We start from the raw sequence: 18,043 nt of genomic DNA on the forward strand, positions 1-18,043 counted from the left end.
AGGAGAAAAATCCAATTAAAATTAAGAGTTGAATCCTTCTCCCACACCTACTGCAGAGTTATAGAATTATTTAGTTAGAACTGGGTCATATAAATACAGTGTTTATGAAAATGTTCTTGGGATGTTTGTGTTTAAATGATAATCCAGAATTGAAATTGTTACATGGCATATAGAGATCAAGCTCACCTATTCTTTAAAGGAAGATGCACTCTATTAAAGAAAAATGTCCTGTTCACTAGTAGCAAAACTGGCTAGAAGAAAAGATAAATTAAATTCATTATAGCAGTTTTGTTCTCTCTGTGTATAACTGTAGACTTCCTATGGATATTAGTGACATCCAAAGATAGTTGATTGATGTTGGCTGGTGTGAATGCCTGGATGTTAAAAAATTACTTTGGATTTTTTAATCGACTTGTATAATAACTTGAATTTTTTTTTTCCTATACATAGGGGTTTTTTTAGTTTTAAAAAGTAGCTGATCATAATTCAGCAAATTACAGATAACTGAAGTTCCTTAGACAGGCAAGAAGAACTTCATTTAGGATGCAGTATTATCAAAAAACTATGGGAGAACTGTCTAGACTGAAATAAATGGTAGATTCCCAGTGGTGAAAAGACAGCTAAAATTTAATTTCCTATTCAGAAATTTGGTGGGGTGTTTTTATTATTTTTGGAAAATGACTATGGATTTTTCCTATTTTTTAAGTACAGTGCACACAGCCTATCATTTAATTACCCAGAATATTGCAGTCTCTCCTGTGGTTCCCAATTGCATAATTGAAAGGGAATATTTTTCTGGTTCTTACATCTTTTACTTCTCAGGGTAAAACGTCTTCCTAATTGCCTGGAGCATGAAGCTTCATTACAGATTCCTTCAGTCAATAACTGCATAATTTCTGTTGGACAGTGTTTATCTTCTGTCTTGTCTGAATAAAGAAAATTGAGACCAGATTTTACTTCTTGCAATTTCTTTGCAGTGATACTATTCATGATGTGGCAGATTTATGCTTAGTTTGTTCTCCTGTAATGATTTTGAAGAACATTGCTCCAAATCATATTGCATTAGATTGGTTGTTACCTTTTGGAATAGGGACTTGCAGGTTGAGTAGTGAGTATTGCCTTTTAGAGATTGGCACAGCAGTCTCAGTGCTACCAAGCACTGAGTAAGAATCCATAACTAAGCACCAAGCTTTGAGGTGAACCTGAGAAATGTGTATTTCAGAAGCATTCCTGCTGATCAGCTTCTGCACAGATGTCTTCCAACAATCAACACAGAGCTCTGAAAGTTAAGCTTTCTTATTCAAATATTTCATGCTGTTGAGTGGAAGGCAAGGCATAGATGAATCTAGGAAATCTAGACACCATACCGGTAGGGTAAAGATAGAAGCTGATTGTTAGATTTTAGCAAAGGATAACTGGATGTATTTGGCACTTCACATGAACATTTTAACATTCAGCCTAAATGTTTGCTGTCCTTGCTTAATTTCGAATTCTTCCATGAACTTCTTTTTGAATTCAGATTTGTCACAATCATGGCATTTATTCTGCTGTAGCTGTTGCAGAAGGAGTGATTAACTTAACTGTTAAGCTTTTTTTGAAGTATAAAGGACAAAGAGTAATCTGGGGATGCCATGCTTGATAGGATCTTTCACAAGGGTATGGCGGACATGTGGCTGAGTTACAGACTGGGTAGAAGATGTAAGATAGACACGTGACTTCTTCAAGGGTGCTATGACACATATAAGCCACCAATGCTGTGCTCATATGTCACTAAGCCACAGAAGATGGTGGGCTTTTGGAGCCTGTGGTTCTTTTCTTTTCCAGGGCTGCAGAGGGTGCTAATCTGTGGGAAAAATAAAAAACATTTATTACTACACTAGTAAACTATTCGTAGTCAAGGCAAATCTGCAGTTTGATTTGAAATATCTTAAATAATTTTTAGTGGAGACATAAAAATTGTGGATGTCATGCTGTCACACACTTCATACTGTCTCATGACAATATATGCCGCAGTAAAAAATAACTTGCCAAAATTCTCTGGATTTTTTTTAACTAATGCCTTAAAAATAGTAAAATAGTTGCTATCAGTTGCACTTGCAAAGCTTTTTCTACCTGTCTATTTTTTGTTGTTTTCTAGCAAGATTCTATACAGTGGGTTTACAACAGCATTGAAAGTGCACAGGAAGATCTTCAGAAAGCAAACACCAAACCCTCTGGAGATGATGGAGGCGATGCCTTTGACTGTAAAGTGGAAGGTATGTGATGCTTGTTTGATCTTGTTGCTGCAGAGAATGATGTTGTAATACAAGGAAAATGTAGGCAGTGGGTTTGTTTGCAGAGAGGAAATTTTGAGCACATCATAAGATGTGATTTACATAAGAATTTGTTTTCTTATATATTCTAAGCATATAAATTTTACACGCTATTCTTTGAAAACCAATATCTTTCCCATTTAGAGAAAATACTTCCGTGAATACTTTGCGGAAAATCTGTTTAATTTCATTTGTAAGAAACATAAACCTAGGCATTACCTGATTTATTTTCACCTCCAGTAATCATTTATGGCAAACTAGATACAGTAGTCATTACTGCATGGGAAATAAAACAAAACTATCCTTCAAATTATTTTCAGGCAATTAATGTTTAGATGAAACTGCATTCATCTGCAACTTGTGATTAGAGAGACAGTTAATACTTGAACTGTGCATTCATAAATGCAGTTATTGTGGTTTCATTTCTGAATGTTGACAGTTTTCATAGTGATTTTCTTCTACTTTATTTAGAAATACTCAGTTTTCCCTTTTTTTGGGTCTTAATGTGTCTGGATTATAAATGAAATGGAATTAGCCCTCTTAAATAACTGTTTGTAAAGAAAGAGTACTGCCTGTTTTGCAATCCAGTATTTTAACATCTACAAATCTACTGGTGTTCTGATTTTTATATTGTTCAACCAGGTTCTTTAATGAATGTGTTTAAATAGAGTGATCAGAACATACCTCTTACTAGAATGTTTGCCTGTGTCCTTTATAGTTCATTCAATGGCCAGGACTTGTCAACTGATTTGTGTTACTTTATTTATTCTAGAGGTAATTGACAAATTTAACACTATGGCAATAATTGATGGGAAGAAGGATCATGTGAGTCTGACTGTTGACAATGTTCATCTGGAGTATGGAGTGGTTTATGAGTATGACAGCACAGCTGGAATAAAGTGCCATGTCTTGGAAAAAATGATTGAACCAAAGGGATTTTTCAGTTTGACTGCAAAGGTATGAAGCATTTTTTGTATGTTAATATTTATTGTCTTTAATACCAGCGGAGAAACTTGTGGATTTTTTTACTCTTATGGTTATATGTCTTTCATTTGATACCTTATGATTGGTCACCCTTATCTCTCTGATGTTTTGGAGGACGATGATGTGCTCAGGAGGCAAAAAGAGTTATGTTGTCATTATAAATTGAGCCTTTAAAAAGTTAAAAGATCTTCAAAGTCTTCCATTCCTCCTGCCCCTCTCCCTTATTTCTTATTTATCAAATAAAAGTTGAAAGAAAGTCCAAGATCTACTGAAATATCTATAAAGGCTATATACTACCCTCATCTCTTAACATGCCTTTTAATTAGTTTTCTCTCACCCTTATAGCAAGGCTTCAGTCTTTGCTGGGCAGTACAGCTTATCCTGTGCCTTATTTCCTAGCCTTTTTATGCAGAATATACAAGAGGATAGCACTCAGTTTTCTTTTATGCTTTTTCAATGCGTTAGTATTCTGCCAAATTGAAGGTTTTCTAGAAGTAAGGAATGAATTAATTCAGCAGCTCTGTGTAATGTGTGCTGATCAAGTAAATGCAGCAGATAATGTATTTCAGAGGAGCCATAGTGGTTACATTAGTAGGAAATTAGTAGTAAATCCATTATCAGACAATGTCATGAGAAGCCAAGCAAAAATACTTATGGGTATAACTTCTCAGGGAATAGATTTAAGAAAACCTCTTTGCATCCCATCCCAAGCTTTGTTTATTGTTGTGCACCATTTTCTGTAATGTTATCAGGCTTTTCAGCTTTAGTTAAAACAGATGATTAGTAAGGGGAAATTTTAGTCAACTTAATTTCATAAGATACTTTTCTTGTTTTTATTATCTTAGATTCTTGAAGCACTGGCAAAAAGCGATGAACATTTTGTGCAAAATTGCAACAGCCTCAATTCCTTAAATGACGTTATCCCCACGGAACTTCAAAGTAAATTCAGTGTCATTTGCAGTGAGAAAATTGAGCATATCTACAGAAGAATCTCTAGCTATAAAAAGGTATGCCCTGCATGTCCTAAGCTTGATTATATTTGTCTTTTAAGGAAGAAACACGGGAATGTGGTACAGTTTGAATAACTCTTCAGAGCGTCAATGGCAGTGACAAAAATGTGGCTGGAAGTTTGCTATTTTGAAGCATGAATGCCTTAATTGAGTAATTGTATCAATTGTTTTCAAGCCATTCTCTTTCTTATCCCTTTTTTTAGACTTTGTGTAGTTTGTATTCTTTCTTATTTGCTGTGTTCAGTTGCAGAGACAATCAACTGCATATTTCCGTAAAAGGGCCGTCATTCTTGTAAATGCCTTAAACCAATACTCTAGTGAACTTGCAGATGTTAACCAAAAATGTAGCAATAACAACAGATTTTTTTTTCTTTCTAGTGCAACTCAAATACCAGATTTTAACCCATTTATTCAACTTTTAGACCCTAGCATATCTGTTAAAAGTAGCATCTCTGTAATTTATTAGCTTCACTTGGTTTAATAAAACATAATAGCATGGAAAAATGGAGAAGGCGCTGATTTTTATATGCTTGAGATCTTAGTTAATGATATGTAAATGAATAAATAGCCCAGACTATGACCTCTCGTTGCTGTCTGTGCATTTCTCTATAGTTGTTTAACCAAGCAGGGCGTAAATAAATCAACCATTTACCATTTTGTTAATGCAACTCATTTTCTAATCCAGACCCCTAGTTCCTCTCTCATGGAACCTAATTGTTGGGAGGTGAATTACTTTGTAGTAGGCTCAAAATGGCTGCAACAAAGTAGGTCTGCCCTGTCTTACCTCATTTGGGGATCTGAGTTGTGACGTTTAGAAACTGGTCTGTTCTGAGAGTTTATACATAAAAATTTGAAAAGAGGGAAAAAAAGCAAAGGAAAGTGAATACAGGAGCTTCACACATTTGCAGAAGCTGCATTTAAAAGACTAGATAATGATTTTTCCATTTTCAAAGGAAAGTAGGGAAAACTGTTAGGAATACCTGTAGCTCAGTAGTCAGTAGGACAAAAGCCAAAAAGCAGCTTGTCAGGCTTCTCAAGGTGCTCTCTAAAAAGAAATGGAATAAACTGAGTTGTGTCAATGGAGACATCGCAAGAATCCTGATACTGTTAGCAAAAATCTGACATTGTTTGCCTGAATTACAAACCTCCATGTTTCCAATTTGGTTAAAATTCAAATTACCATTAAGAAAGAAAAAAGTGGTTTCATATTAACAGTTACAGTTCAGGTAACATGCAGGTGATTTATATGTTTTCTGTAGCTGAAAAATTTGACTGTGATATATAGCCTCTACAGAGGAGGCCAAGACAGTAAATCAAATTTTGTTGTGCTTCCTGGATGTGAAACAAACAGCCTTAGGGAAGTTTTCATAGTTCTTACACTGTCTGGAAACAGATATTCCTGATACAGACTGCACTTTAGATCTCATCTGCTCAAAAATCAGTAGTTTCACAATTATAGCTTTTATTAACAATTAGTAATGCAGTGGATTTCAGGAATAGATGTGTCATTTTCTTGGCAAGGTAAAGGTAACCATAGTTACAGGAGACTTTCGGAGTGCCTGAGCCCAGCTTGGCTCCTGGTTTTACTGTGAAAGTTCTAATTCTATAAATAAAAATCTTGTGGATTTCTGCAGTTCCTACTATTATTATCAGAACATTTTGCTTCTAATAGACCTCGATTCCAGTGCCATGAGTCCCAGATGTTTCTCAACACATATATGAGAAGAATCTTGGTCCTGACTTATGACCTGATTAAATCATAGCCAGTATTTGGTCTCTCTGGAGCAGGATGTGTGGGAGATTGAGATGTGAAATATGTACTGCTTGCAGAAATATTTTCATCATTGAATGTCCTTAGTAGCCTTCTGAATAACTTGTGCATTCTTCAGCCTTTGAACAACTCCATAATTGGATTTCTTGTAACCCTCCAGATCTTGTTGTGATCTAAAGATTTAAATGTAATTATCCCAACAAGTGTTCATCAGACTGAAGTAATATGACACCAAAATAAACAGAAATTTAAGTCCCAGTACAGAAGCATCTTACTTTGCAGAAGGAATATGTCTTAATTCAACTGAAGCGTTAGTGAAAAGTTGACTGATTTGAATTTTTGATGACATTCATTAGTGAAGAAACTTTGCAAGTTAACTTTGAAAATGTTCTTATGCATGAGCTGTGGTTCATAGCTAAAGTAGGTCTGTGTAATATTTTGACTGGAGAGATACTGTGATTAAAACACTGATTACATCTTTCCAGAAAAAAAATCTTCCCTGACAAGAAACTGCACTGAAAATGACACATATTGACAGAAATCCTACTTGTGACTGACAAATAAATCTCTTTTCCAATTGAAGAACTTGATCAGATTACTTGATTCTGATGTAGATGTAGTTGCTGAGTGTCCGGTTCTGTCCTCACTATTTTGGGTTGACATCTTCTCATCTTAAAAACCAAATAACTAAGCCTATTCAAGACATTGCACAAAATTTAAGATGTTAGAGTCAAGGAGAGGAGGCTAAGCACTGTATTAGAATTAGACCAAAAACTAGACAAAAATTACACCAGAATTAGACAAAAAAACATTCCTCGTTGCTGAGCTGATGTATAGGAGGGAGAAGAGGTGTTGGGCTAGGAAAGTCTGCAAAATGTGGTTTTTACAGTTTTTATGTACTAGTGTTTGTCAGCTTCCTAATGTCACTCAGAATAGAAGAATGGTTGAGGTTGGAAGGTACCTCTGCGGGTCTTGTCCAGCCAACCCTGCTTAAGCAGGGCCACCTAGAGATGATTGCCCAGGACCATCTTTGAGGAGGGAGATCTGACCTCTCTTTCCTGAACCTCTCTGAGGAACTGTGCCAGTGCTCAATCACCCTCACAGTGCAAAAGTGTTTCCTGACAGTCAGAGGAAACTCCTGTGTTTAAGTTTGGGCCCATTGCCTCTCGTCCTGGCACTGGGCACCACTGGAAAGAGCCTGGCTTTGTCCTCTTTGCCCCATTCCTTCAGGTATTCATAGACATTGATGTGTTTCTCCCTGAGCTTTCTCTTCTCCAGCCTGGAGGGTCCCAGCTCTCTCAGCCTTTCCTCACAGGAGATGCTCCAGTCCCTGCATCAGCTCAAAGGGCTCACCTCCACTGGGCACTCTCCAGTGTGCCCATGTCTATTTCTGTGAAGCCCAGACTTGGACCCAGGACTCGAGGGGAGGCCTCACTACTGCTGAGGAGAAGAACAGGATCCGCTCCCTCCAACCCCTGGCAATGCTTCTCCTAATGCAGGAGGATAAGATATATCTTATTAAAGAGGATTTCCTCCTTCCCAAATAGGAATTCCAGAATTCATACTTTCTGATTTTGTCCTTATTATAGCTTCAGACAAATATTTCATGGATTTTTGGGAAATAATGGCTTGAAAACGTTGGCAGGTGTTTATAAATGTCATGAGCAGTACAGCAGTTTCAGACTTGCTCCCCAGAAATTAATTTTTTATTATTTTCCATGGGCAATAAATTCTATCTCTCTGTTACAGAGGTATTTATACATCTTAGAACGTAATTTGCTTCAAAAAACAACCCCTTAAAAATGTAAAATGAAAAATATTTTTCTTTCCCTTTTACAGAAAGGTGGAAATTACAGAGTCAAGACACCTTAAGTCAAGGATGGCTGAAATATTTTAAGCTTTTATTTTCTAGTGAGGTACACAAGAATTGTTAGCTAAGTGCGGACACAAGAAGAGCTGATAACCAAAATTTGGTTTCCTTTCTTACTTCTAGTTTTCAAGAGTGTTAAAAAACAGAGCTTGGCCTACCTTCAAACAAGCTAAGTCAAAGATTTCACCACTTCACAGCAGTGATTTCTGTCCAACCAATTGCCATATCAATGTGATGGAAGTGTCTTACCCTAAGACCTCAACTTCCCTTGGTAGTGCCTTTGGTGTGCAGCTGGACAGCAGAAAACATTCTTCCCATGAAAAGGAAAATAAAAACTCCGATCAAGGTAAGTTAATTGAGCTTGAAAGAGCTACTTCCAGTGCTTCTGATATAGAGTCTTAAAAGGTAATCAGTTTAAGTTTATAGCCCAAATATTAAAATTGAGGACAAGTCTTTCTGAAATCATCCTTCTTTTGAATTTCAGTTTTATTTTACAGCATAATAACGGGTAGTCATAATTTCACAATAATTTTTCCTAAATAGCTTGACTTTGAAATGCAAATAAAATGCAAAATTAAATAAGTACATGCATTTTAAACAGAAAAATATTTCAGTGTCTGTTAGGTATTTTACTAACTTCAAAATGTATGTTGAAGAAAAGATAGTGATGAAATCCCTTTGAATTATTCCCAGGTAAACTGAATCCCATGATTTATGTCCAACATACCATTACCACTATGGCTGCCCCTTCAGGACAGTCTCTTGGCCAGCAAGAGGGCCATGGTCTGAGGTACCTCTTAAAAGAAGAAGACTTAGAAACCCAAGATGTCTATCAAAAATTGCTGTTCAAATTACAAGCTGCACTGAAAGAGGTGGAAACATGTGTCTGCCAAATAGATGAGTAAGTAAATGTTACCATCTGGACTTGTCTTTAACTTTTCCATGGAAGATAATGATAAATCTGGGCAATGCTTTTGTGTAGCATAGGAGTCAATGCTGACTTCAGACAGAATCGAAGTAAAGTAAAAAATTTAAATGCAGGTAATGTTGTATTTTGATCTTTTTCGCAGCATGCCTTTTTTCCCCACAGTTTGTAGGTTTTTTTCCAGTTTGTAGATTTTCTTTAGAATGTGGCAAAATTAATTAATTTGAATTAGTTGAGGAAAATATGAGGCACACAATGTCACCTACAGTTTCACTAAGAATGGAAACAAAGGGCAGAGGTATAAAAATGGCCCTTATTGAACTCTTCAGGTATTGCGGAATAGTCCCACAGATGAATTTTTGGGTGAGACATTACTCACCTGCAGGGAGAGCATTAATTTGTTAGAAATTTTTCAAAACCAAATTGACCTTAAGGAACAGCTATGGATTTAGGGAGAACCACCCTGGAGTGATTAGGACATTTGGCTTGAATGTGGGAGACTCAAAGTCTCATCACAGTCAGTCCTAATTCAGGACAACTTGCTTTTTCTTTAGTAAAGTGAGTGAGTTCAGTTCTGGGCTATTTTCTTGGGATAATAATGAAGAAGGATAAGAATTATTTAAGTTTTGATAGATCCCATATGTAATGCAAATGTCAGAAATTAATTTTGAAAACAAAAATGGCAAAATTTTTTGAGTTTAAAAGACAATCTGTCAGGATCTCCAGTTTAGATAAGTGGTGTGTCATTGTTTCTCATGTTATCTTGAAGACTGTAGTGTGATTTGTCCTTTCATGTGTACTTTAGGTAGGTTTTCTTTTTTTTTTTCCTGTTCTCATAGTAGTTATGTAAGTAATTGTAATTATTATGAGTCATTGTAATGTATCACATACTGCAGTGGGAATGAAAGCAAGAATTCACTCAGTATTTTTAAGAAAATGTTGTTTCCTGTGCCTTTACATAGTTGAGCTACTTATCACGCTGAAGATGAAGTAAATTAATTAAATTAATGATAATTTCAGTGCTTGGGTGCACTTAGAAATGACTATCTGTAAAGCCTGTGTTGTCTCTCTTCCTCATGGAAGTCAGAATATTATATATGGAATTTTAGTCAATACTTTCGGAAGTTCAGTTGCCAGTATGCCACACCTTTCCTTTCTACTCCCTTGAGCTTGTGATGCAAAAGTACAGGAAATTCTGAGCCTTTCTTTTGTATAAATGTATATATAAATACACAAACTCACAGAAAAATTGTGCACAAACACAAGGGTTCACTCTTTTCATTCCTAAATTTTCTGTACACTGACCTTGTAGCTGATGTTGTATAAGCTACACGGATGTATTTAGCAAATTTTACCTTTGGCTGATTGGAAGACTGAGACTTTGACTTTTTGTACTTTATTCCTCGTGGACATTGAGTGGACTGCCAGTGAGTAATTACTGTAGAGGAAAGCAGTTCTAAAGAGGAAACAGGATAGCCAAGAGACCTACTTAAAAGTGCTGAACAGGGGAGAGTGAGCAGTTCAGAGGTACATGGTATATTAGAACATAGTTACAGATGCTAATTAACTCTTGAGATTTAGGACTTTTAGAAACAAAAGATAGAGTGAGACAAAAGATAATCCAACAGACATCTTTAATTAGAAATTTTCATACTTAAACAGCTGGGAGGAAATGCTTTTTATTGTGCTTTTTATAAAGAGAGTAGGATTTATTTTTTCTGTTGTGGGATAGTAACAATAAAATTGATGTCTTTTTTATTGAATTGATTATTATCCTAAACAATCATCATTATTTTAATATTCTCGGGGTGGATAATATGAACATGGTATCTATCACAATTTTTAATTTATGTTGATATTGTGTGACAGAAAATTGGACTACTGAATGACTGTTTGGTATGCTTTATACTTAGCGTTAGAAAACTTGCTCATACTTGTTACTAGAGGTCTCTGCTCTGTGTTGAGGTCAGTACTGGTCTGTGTTTCAGCTCACAAAATCTTGAAGCAGTGTTATCTGCTCAACCTCTGCTGTCTGCTAGTGAACTGAAAAATGAGTGTTTCATCTGAAGAGCAGGTCTGTGAGAGCCTATGGATTATGGCAAGGGAGCATTTAAGAGAAGATTTTGTACTCCTAATATTGTCTGCATAGGAGTTTATAAGATGGTTTGCTAATGAGTTTTGGTTGGATAAGTGATGTAGTAATGACACAGAGAGAGAAATACACACGGAAAATGTATCCCCTTTCCACAGCCTCTCCAGGCTCCTCTGTGCTCACATTCAAATAGTTTAATGGAATCCCAATAGTTCTTCAGTGATGCTGCAGATACCCCACATTGCTGCTAGGTGTTACACAGAAATAAGTCCTTTTTCAGATTGTTTTCTATATGGTGACTCTGCTGGGTTCTTGGTTCTCATGCACTCAGTGCTCTCCCACCATCCCAGCTCTTTTTTGGAAAGATGTCTTTCGGGATCATGCAACATTTTTCAAGCCTCTGTGGAGTGAGGGAAAGGCAGAGAAGGCTTTTTGTTGCTGCCTTTTTAAATTCTTTATTCTTTGACTAACCCATAGCAAGTTTTGTTTGTCAGGGTTGTGTTGACTTGGGTTGCACATAGGAGTAATTCCCCTAGTAAGGATTTTTTTTTTTAAGCTTTAAATTTCTCTGTTTCATTGAAATATTCTTCACAGAGACTCTCTAGCTGTTAGTTACTATTCCCTCATGTGTTCTTTGAGAGCTAGATATTTAAGGTAATTTTGTTTGGGGTAGGCCCATCTCTGGAGTAAATGTATTGTGCATGTGTCATGTTTAAGAAGAAAAACAAAAGTATATTTAAGCAAGATTATTGGGGAAGGTATGTATCCAGGTTTTTATTTTAAACTCCCTGGAGTGAGTTTTTTAGAGCACATCAGTGACTTCAGTAACTACTTTCTCCAGAACTTGGTAATCCAAAGTTCCATCTTTCGTTTGTGGTAGTTCAGCAAAAAAAATTTCCTTTAGAAAAAGAGCCTGCCTGCTGAGAGAAATGGAAAAGCCCCCTTAGGAAAAGATCCAGCTACCTTAATCAGTCTTTTACTGAGCTCTTGGCAGCAGTGACTAAACAGGTCACATAAAAGAAGGGGATATAATAGTCTGTCTGTGTCTTGACAAATAATTACTCAGGGGAAGATATTTTCAGGAGCTGAAATTGCAGTTCATTATAATTGTTTCTTAATCTTGATTATTTTCTTCCAACAACAAAATCCCTGAGAAGTTACTAGAATTAACTTTTATTTTTACGTGGATGAGAGTGCTTTTTCAAGAAGAAGCAAAAGTATAGATTTATCTTTGTCCTTATCTCATGTTTCAGCAGGCAGAACTAGATGGTCTTTTTGGAATGAACCTTTTGATTTAAGAGCAGTGTTAGAATGTTCTGCCACAAATTTTTCTAATCTTTTTTTGAGCCCCATAGATAATTCTTACTAAGAAAATAAGTTTTACAGGTATGAAGAACTGATTTCCTAGGGTTTCTGCTTCCTTAACACATTTATTTTAGGACAAGTTCAAAAACACATATGCTCTAGCATGAGATCGACACTGAACACTGATGTAAAATGTGGGTCCCATCTCTCTTCCTGTACTTGTTAGTGACTGGAAAGAACTGAGTTGTGATTTCCTACTGCTATGAAGTGTTAAGGCATAATGTAGCCCAAAAGATATCAGTCTATTGGAGGAGTGAGTTTAAATTCTGGTGAAATTATATGTTAGGGATCATTCTTCTGTATTCTAGTTGAAGTTCAGATCAGTATCTATAACTAAATGTGGGATAAAATCTGTCTGTTCCCATCAGTGGGGAGAATTTAATGTAAGAAGATCTAACCTATTTTTGAATCCTACCGTGTAGTTGGTAAGAAAGTTTGCCAGTTGACCATTCTGACAGCTCCTTCAGTAAAACCCTGTTACTATTTCAAAGTAATTCAAGGGAGGAAAAAAAGTTTACTTCAGTGTCCTCTGATTTCAGGTAGTTAGCAAGTAGTTTTTGCAAGAAGAATGCTGCTTTTGAAATCCAAATAGTAATTTGAAAATGTGATTTTAATGGAGTGTTTGAGCAATAGGAATTAAAGGACAATTGCCCATTATTGCTGTTCTGATCTTGAAAGTAAATTAGAGCATCTCAGTATGAATTAATCATCCAAGAATATGAATTTTTCACTGCCAGTATTTCTGCATGTTCTAAAAGTAGCAATCTGCACTGTTCTCTCTTCTTGGCTGGATGTCACTTTTGTGCTCGTCACAGGCGCCTGTATATTAATCATCAGTTTTACTAGGGATAATGGCTCAGACACTTTGAATGTCACGAAGCACACAGAGATGTTAATAAAGACAATTAAAATGCCCTAGTAGAATAGTTTGTGGTGCACACTGGCATGTCTTGTACAGTATTAACTGGGAAAATACATGCTATTCACAGACATGCAGTTACATCCATTTCTTTTCTTGATTTGTGCTAAGAAGTGCAGGATTCATATATAAAAATAGTTATGTTAATATGCAGTTTGACCCCAAGTGTCCAAGAATGTGCTGTATTTCTTCTCCAGCTGGAATCATTGCTTTCACACATGATGAAGTATTTGGTAAGGTTAGTGGGTTTCACTGTTAGACTTTCTGACAACAGAATGTGTCACTTCCTTCCCTTGTTTCAAATAGATATTGACTGAATTAAGATATTCCCTTCACATATTATAGAATAATAATTGGAGGATGCTGATGAGAAATGTTATCCTGTTGCTAGCTCACTTTTGAAAAACATGAATTTGCCTTTATTTTTGTGTGTTTCACAGCCTTCTTTCTTCAATAACGTATTCTCCCAAATCTGAACGTAAAACACCTGAGCCTTTAATACCAGCAGACAGTGATAATGAAAAGGGGGAAAGGAACGGGAAGAAAGTCTGTTTCAGTGTAACAGGTGATGAACAAGAAGATTCTGGTCATGATACCATCAGTAACAGGGATTCTTACAGGTAACTTTAGTAATAATATTTTTATTTTTCAACTGAATCAAATATGGAAGCTTGTAAAGTATCAAGTGGTTATAAAGATGACTAGAATATGATTCTGACATTACTAATGGAGGAGTAACTAGCCACAGGATGTGTGAAGTAAAGTCTTATGAATACAGATTAGTTATTATATCTTAGTTGCCCAAATCTGGATAGGCTATCACAACCAGAGATGTAAAACCTTACTTTAGATTACCTGTCTTACAAAAACTAGCAATGACTGGTTATTATGTCTCCAGCAACAAACCAAATATCTACCATGGAAAGCAAGGTGATAGACCCACTGTTCTTTCTGATCTAAAGAAAAATACAATACTTATCAACATATATTTCTCACCTTCTTTCACTCTAAATACTGTAGCATCAACTCACCTCTGGAATTTGAAATGCGTACTGTGAATATGAAGATTAATAATTTTGGAAAGGAAGGAGTAATTATAGCAAGTATAGTTCTTGTATAGATGATACTCTCTTGCTTAGAGAAAATTGGCTAATGATATAAAAATGAAATTCAAATTTTAGCTGCAAGTAAAATGAGAGTTCATTATTTGTTCAGTATCATTATCATGCTCAGAAATTAGAATCTCAGTAGGTTTATCATTCTTCTACAGAGCTCTGTGTTGCTGAGATCTCTTCCCTAAGCTGTATTTGATTACTGCAGCCTGGTAGATATGAACTCCTCATCAGAGTAGAAAGAGAACTACACAGATGTAAACACAGAGATAGTTTGCACAGATTAAGTTCATTTTGTTCTTACCATGGTGAACACACAAGCAAAATTCTTGGTCCAGCAGAAGCACATGTAGAGTTTGCTGTGTGTTCGTGAGCTGCTCCAGTGGTGTGTGCTTGCTCCTGTTGAGAGGTTTCCCAGCTAGCACAGGATTTGTATGTGGAGAAAGAAGGTGTGACCCAGGACATGAGTGTCCCTTTGTTCAAAACATTTTCTTTATTCTGATTCCTCTCCTTTATAGTCCATTCTGGCTGTGTAGGAATAATAGAACCTAGGATTCCATATACAGAATAATCATAAAATTTGTGCATTAAGGACAAGTGTTGGAGTGAGATTAGAATGCTTTTTTTCTTTGCTTAAATAATTGTATTAGTCAATACTTAAAAATCTCTCGCTATCGTAAGGCCGCAGTGGTTATTATTGGAACTGTTTGGCTGATTTCAGCCATTATAATGCTCTCATTTTGTGTAGAGTCTCCTGCTAAACCTTATAATACAACACAAAAATCATGCAGAATGATACAGCAAATGCATCTAATCTGTTTCTTATTTTCCTGAGTTTTATTTTCTCATGCTTTGCACAACCCAGTTTTAATTAACCTTCATCTCCCCTTTGGAGACTTTAATAAGTGAATAGAGTTAGTTAGAAAACATTTCTTAATATTCAGCCAGAAATTTTTAATACTCCTTGGGACTGTTCACCCACTATTAGGAACATGTTGTTACTGATGTCTTTTCATCTACTTAATGGTTATGATTGTAATTACATCATATTGGCTTCATTTAAAAGTTTAACTCCTTCACTTACCTCGTTGACTACAGGTCCAAAACATTTACATTAGCCAGGAAATGTAAGCCACTCTCCCTAAATTAGTGAAAAGTTACTTCTGTAGCTACACAAATAAAGAAAACAAATAGGGAGCACATGTATAGCTGCAGTGTTATTTTAAGAATGGATATTGGTGAGTGGGTACACCCAAAACATAAAACAAGACCCATATCAGTATGTATAAACCTCCCTTAGGTACACTTTTACATTATCTTACATTCACTTGGGTTTTTAAGACTCCCTCTGCTGGATAATTACTTAAGCATCTCCTGCATTGAAACGAAATGATTTTCATATGACTAAACAACTCTGAAGACTTTGAATTCAAATATATCTTCATAGGTTTTTTAGTACAAAACTCTGTATTTCACTCTGGTTTTTCTGCAGGAGTAGGTATATCTCCATGTATTTTCTGTACAGAACAAACTGTTTTTGAGAGAAAAGAGCAGAAAAAAATGACAAATTTAGATCCCAAAATCTCCCTATTAGACCAATGTGGGTGAGATTTCATATGCATAGAAGTTTTGACTGAAGCCACAGATGTAAATGTCTATACATCGCTAAAAAAAGAACGGCTGGAAGAGATGGGATCATGAACTGTTTTGGCTGACAAGGAAAATAGTTTGTAATTTCAGTTTTGGTACTACTCAAATGGATCAAATATCTTGTAAACCCACAGTGAGACTCTGTTATGCAAGTTGTAAAGACTCAATGTTTGTATTAGCTGTGCACCAGGAGAAAATGTGAAGTAACTAAAACATTTGAGGCCACAGATTCAAAAACTACCACTCATGCAAGAAAAGTTGGTTGTTTTGCATTCAAAGTCTGTATTACTATTCTGCAAGTACTTGTTCACAGGTAAGGGGGAGGGAGATAATTGAAGCATCTATTTTGGGAATCCGGTCTCCTGAGTCTTACCAGGACTGCAGATTAAATGAAAGTCTAAGCACAGGGACCTTCATTGTGTATAAAGAATTACAGAGACTGTCTCATCATTACATTTAGGATGGGAAAGGGGAAGAATTTCCATAACTTTTTTTGCAGAGCCTGTGTTAAAGGACATAGCTTTTTTTATTTTTTTTGTTTTGTGTTTTATTTTCAAGTGACTGCAACAGCAATAGGAACTCCATTGCCTCTTTCACCAGCATTTGCAGCAGTCAGTGCAGTTCTTATTTTCACAGTGATGAAATGGATTCAGGTATGTTTAGAAAAGTCATCTATGAATCTGTCTTCTTTTCCTTTTATTAAATTTTATTATTTTCATTTGCCTGGCAGTTTTATTGTTTTCATTTTAAAAATTGCATCCTCCTTAGTAATAGAAGTTCATAATTTTGCTTCTGCCTAGCTAGTGCTGCACTTAGGAATCCTTCTGTAAAAGAGAGCCAAAATTCCATTATGTCTGTGAATAGACTGTATTAGAGCTCCTGGAGTCAGTGCTCTTCATGTCTTGACAGTGCACTGTGTGGCACAGGGTGAGGAGCATTTTAGGTGAGTGTGGAACACTCTCCTAGCCAGTGTCAGCACCTAGACAGCAGGATATGGCTCTGTGTGTTTATAGGAAGGAATGTGAGACCACATAGGAGCACATTCTTGTTTATGCCTCGACAAATTTGATTTAAGTAATTGCAGCTGCTAATAGGAATGGGATGGAATTTAACTGCATGGAGAAGGAGGTCGTATACTCAAGGACTAAAAATAAAAAAATATTTGCTCTAAGCTGGGAGTTTATCATTTGGGAATGATGTAGGAAAAGAAAAAAACTGAGCATATTATGAATATGACCCACCAGTGAGGCCTGGCCATAACTTTTATTGCTCATTGTACCAGGAGAGATATTTTCACTTGGAACAGGAAAGTATTAAGACATTATGCAAGGCATCTGAGATACCTTGTGAATTATGCAGAGTAATGTGAATAAGACAGAATTTCATTTCCAGAAATGATACATACTTACACAGCAAAGCTAATACAGAGTAAAGGATGAAGGATATAATGAATTGTTAATAAAAGAGGAGACCCAGGGTCCATATCTTCAGCTTAAGATGAGAATGAGCTGATATACTTTTGTGCAGCATCAAGCTGATGCCTAAAAGAACATGTCTTTGCTAGCCAAGCACAGATGCAGTGCTTTAGATGACAAATACTGCTGCTCAGGGAAACTCACACTCTCTGCTGGCTTAATTTTCAGCTGGTTCCAAAGCTAACCTGGTCAACTCCAGGCCAGGGGTTTTGGGCACTGCGCTCTCTTGCAATTAAAATCCTGTAAAGGAGTATAATGGTTGTAAGGAACTAAAGTAGCTAAAAAAAAATCAAGGACAGAAAAGTGGCGTTCAAGTGTTTCACTGACATAAGAAAAATGAGTCTAGATTAACCTTGAATAAATTTGAATTATAAATTATCAAGCTACTTCTTGTCTGTAACCAACATCAAGGAAAAAAAAAACAGTTTTAAGCTCAATTTTTCAACCTTTTTTGAAAGAATTCAAGGTAGGTTGCCTGTTGTCTGAAAGAGCAAGTGACAGGGCAGTGACCTAAAAGAGTCCATCTCCTTTGCACTTTCTTAAGAAATGATGTGCTTT

At 36.1% G+C, this 18,043-nt stretch overlaps 1 protein-coding gene and 1 long non-coding RNA gene across 4 annotated transcripts in view; one reads left to right on the forward strand and one right to left on the reverse strand.

Moving 5' to 3' along the window:
* The window catches only part of PREX2 (phosphatidylinositol-3,4,5-trisphosphate dependent Rac exchange factor 2), a 171,691-nt gene that overhangs the window by 90,350 nt on the left and 63,298 nt on the right, over positions 1-18,043 (forward strand). For all 3 annotated transcript variants that reach the window (XM_036400614.2, XM_054514457.1, XM_036400606.2), the window contains 7 exons: positions 2,138-2,255; positions 3,085-3,269; positions 4,142-4,303; positions 8,071-8,293; positions 8,641-8,848; positions 13,689-13,868; positions 16,569-16,663. In XM_036400614.2, the coding sequence (XP_036256507.1) occupies positions 2,138-2,255; positions 3,085-3,269; positions 4,142-4,303; positions 8,071-8,293; positions 8,641-8,848; positions 13,689-13,868; positions 16,569-16,663 (1,171 nt within the window). The remainder of the gene's footprint in view (positions 1-2,137; positions 2,256-3,084; positions 3,270-4,141; positions 4,304-8,070; positions 8,294-8,640; positions 8,849-13,688; positions 13,869-16,568; positions 16,664-18,043) is intronic.
* On the reverse strand, positions 1,382-14,882 carry LOC118697773 (uncharacterized). Its single transcript, XR_004981801.1, has 3 exons — positions 14,665-14,882; positions 5,287-5,351; positions 1,382-1,843 (listed from the first exon to the last, which is right to left on the reverse strand). It is a non-coding gene; the product is annotated as an uncharacterized LOC118697773 (long non-coding RNA).

The sequence above is a fragment of the Molothrus ater genome, chromosome 1, assembly GCF_012460135.2.
Source record: "Molothrus ater isolate BHLD 08-10-18 breed brown headed cowbird chromosome 1, BPBGC_Mater_1.1, whole genome shotgun sequence".
NCBI classification, from domain to species: domain Eukaryota; kingdom Metazoa; phylum Chordata; class Aves; order Passeriformes; family Icteridae; genus Molothrus; species Molothrus ater.